Source organism: Gavialis gangeticus, unplaced genomic scaffold, assembly GCF_001723915.1.
Source record: "Gavialis gangeticus isolate Ggan-Ray unplaced genomic scaffold, GavGan_comp1, whole genome shotgun sequence".
Taxonomy (NCBI): Eukaryota; Metazoa; Chordata; order Crocodylia; family Gavialidae; genus Gavialis; species Gavialis gangeticus.
In genome coordinates, this window is record NW_017729018.1 from 11,781,330 (window position 1) to 11,784,593 (window position 3,264).

The 3,264-nt window shown below is 40.0% G+C and overlaps 1 protein-coding gene across 2 annotated transcripts in view; it reads left to right on the forward strand.

Moving 5' to 3' along the window:
* PTBP1 (polypyrimidine tract binding protein 1) overlaps window positions 1–3,264 on the forward strand; it is a 48,364-nt gene that overhangs the window by 33,100 nt on the left and 12,000 nt on the right. For both annotated transcript variants that reach the window (XM_019513513.1, XM_019513514.1), the window contains one exon: window positions 1,116–1,264. In XM_019513513.1, coding sequence (XP_019369058.1) covers window positions 1,116–1,264 — 149 coding nt within the window. The remainder of the gene's footprint in view (window positions 1–1,115; window positions 1,265–3,264) is intronic.

The window sequence follows — 3,264 nt, forward strand, 5'->3', positions numbered from 1 at the left end:
ATTTAAAAAAAAAAAAAAAAAAGTATCACATTTGGTAGTTCATTGACACTAGAATTTCAGCTTTATAGCACCTGTCTGAAAGTTTAATCAGAAACAGGAAACTACTTTTCCATTTTGTGTTTTAAATATTTCAGCTGAATAAAGTTAATATGATAAATCAGTGCAGGGCTCTCAACTTCATTGCTCTTCTGTTGCAGATATCAGAATGATCCATGTGCTATAATAAGGAAAAAGCCTAATCAACCGTTCGTTTTCAAAAGTGTCAGTTTTTAGGTAGTAGGTGCCTTGTTCTGAGCTTCGAGTTCTAAGCACTTTGGGCTTCTACTTTTTATAAGCTCTGGACTAAGTCATAAAGCTAAGAAGGCAGTGCAGCCAAATAGAATTTGGATGTCAGTGGGTTAACGTGGGTACAAACCAAGCTGATTGGCTTTTAATTCTTTGTTGATGTTGCATTTTGTAGGGTTATGCATAGGCCACCTAGATGGGTATATACCATTTATGAACAGTGTTTAATAGACTAGTATCTCTATCACCTAAAGGGATTTAAAGCTATATCTTGTAGAGGTTGTGTGATGTGCTTGACATTGTAAGGTGTCAGATGCTGCAGTAAGCACCCTAGAAATGCCTGTACATAAAATAATCCTTCTCAAACGGAGCAGTGAATAATGGATGGGAATGTACAATGTCTCATTTCATCAGATGCATGGTCAAAGAGTGAAGCACTTGTGGCATGCATTGGTTGGAAAAAATCTTACAAAAATGCACTGCTTGTAGTACCTTTCCTGCACCCACAAAATCAAGGCTTTGCATTGAGACAGTTCTGCAGCCTATGAAGTACACCAAATACTAATCCCAACCAGTTTGCCTCCAGAGGCATCTGGTATGCACCAGGCACCACAAGAGAGCAGATACACTGTTAAAACTGAGAATTGCTTCCTGCATAGCAGCACCAGAATTGGAGGCACCTGTCCCTCTTAGAGTAAATGGTTGTTTTTAAATGGAGATATGCATGTTTTAAGAAAGGTGGGGTTTGAAGTTCTCCCTCCTGGTGCGGCTGATTACACTAGAGTACATGCTGTTAATTTCTTTACTGGTTAATATTCTTTAATTTCCAGGCTTGTCAGTTCCAAATGTTCACGGAGCACTTGCTCCTTTGGCTATCCCATCAGCAGCAGCAGCAGCGGCTGCAGCAGGACGGATTGCCATTCCCGGCCTTACTGGGGCTGGGAACTCCGTTCTGCTGGTTAGCAATCTGAACCCTGAGGTTAGTGGAGTTGTAATTTTACTCTTTTCTCCTTCCAGTTACTTCTTCTTTCACTTTCTCAACACTAAGATTGTGCTGAAAGTCATTGAAAGTGAAATCTTACTGTCCTAAAGGAAACGGCAAAACTAGCAAAGCAGACAAAATGGGCTCTGCCGGTCCTAAACCTCAAAAGCAAATCAGTACTCTAGTCACTGAAGGAAAATGGGAAAGTCAATCTTAAATTGAAATCTTTGCTCTTCCTTGGTTGAAAGCCAAGGGTGTTGCCTGTCTGCTCTGGTCCCATAAAACTACAAAGCCTGTCCCTTCTTCCCTTATTTGAAACCACCTACTCCCATGGATCTAGTGCCATTTGGGTCACGGTATAGCTAAAATCCTTCCCTTCCTTCCTTGGCATGTTCTGGTTTTCAATACATTAATTCAGAACTACAGAGAGAGTTCATTCTACCCTCTACTCTTTCTGTTTTAATGTCTCGGCCCCTGCCAGCTTGTCTTCATTGTACCTGTGCAGTGTTTCCTCTGCCATGTGCTCGCACATTTATTTTTCCTTTCCAAGATTCCTTGAAGATATTTCTTAGTTATAGTCCTTAACAACTCACCATTTACATTTTCAATTCCATTTATCTCATTGAGTTGAAATATTTACTCTGTTTTGAATGAAGCAAGTAAAATTTGGAAACAAACTGCAGCCTTTTTATTAAAAGGATTATGAGAGATCATTCAATAAGAATGAAATGGATTTCTGAGTCAACTTTTGACTTTGTTGGATTGAAAGTGTAGACCATGTTCCAGTTTGTGTGCAGTAGAGGATGACGAGTCTTTGCTGCTTGAAAAATAATGCTTAACTGTAACTAGTAGGACTGCACAAAAAATATAATCTCTACTCCATGTAGTTATAAAACTTATCAGTCATGTCAGAGTAACCATTAAACCTCTTTGCATCAAAGGGGAAGCCTGGATGAGATGAAGAATACAATAAAAATATTTAACTCCTTGATAGGATTAACAAAATTCAGTCAGTATTTCAGACTGTTCTTTTCACCTGTCTGACTATCATTACTGTTTCTACAGGGCATGAAATAATATCAGTGGTACTCCCAAGAAGCTCTGGTTAGACTAGATCCTGGCCCTACTCTTAAAAACTCCTGTCATCCTGTTTCAGGAGCTGTTGGCAGTTACTTAATCGTAGTGACTTCCTGTGCAAAACAGATTGCAAGCCCCTTAACTGACAGAGGCCTGACACTTTCAGGTTTTGGATCCATTGTGTGCCTGTTGGTGAGGGGCACGACATGGTACTTTTTCTATGTGGATATTTAAATTGGGTTTTTGCTTCAGTCTTGTAAGTTTGACTCTACTTTCAAGCAGCAGTTTCTGAACAGTGTGCACAGCTGTTTTGTCAGAGTAGTAGTTAAGCAATTATTTCATGCCTTGCATTTTTTTTATGAACTCTTCACTCTCCCATCCAGCTTGTCTTTGGGCTAGAGAGACTTTGATACCTGTAGTGAAGCTGTGAACTAACAGACTTAAACTTTTTCATTGCTTGTGTAATCAATGTTTTAGAAACTTACCTATGCCACAACTGGTTGGTTAAGAGACAGTATTTCTCTGGAATGACTCTAGCAATACACAAGCCTTCTTTCTAACTCTTGAAAGTTTAAACTATGAAGGAAAAACTTTTGAGGAGGGTGGAAAGCCTGGATTTTCTTCTGCTTGACTTGGGATTTATTTAGATCACGGACTCTGTGCCAGAACAGGTCTGCATGTTAAGCTAATACAATGTTCTGGGAAGAAAGGCTTCTTCCACTTGATATTCCTGCTGACTCCTATCAGTCTGCTCCCCCGGTCTGGCAGGCCCAGCACACTGCACACATTAAGCGAGTGTGAGCTTCCCTCCCACACTAATGGTACCGAGTCCTCTTATAGCAGACAGTTCTTCAGTAGTTCCTTCTGATGGGTATTTTGCAGTAATTCAGCAATGCACCCAGTTAATCTTTTTGCTTTGG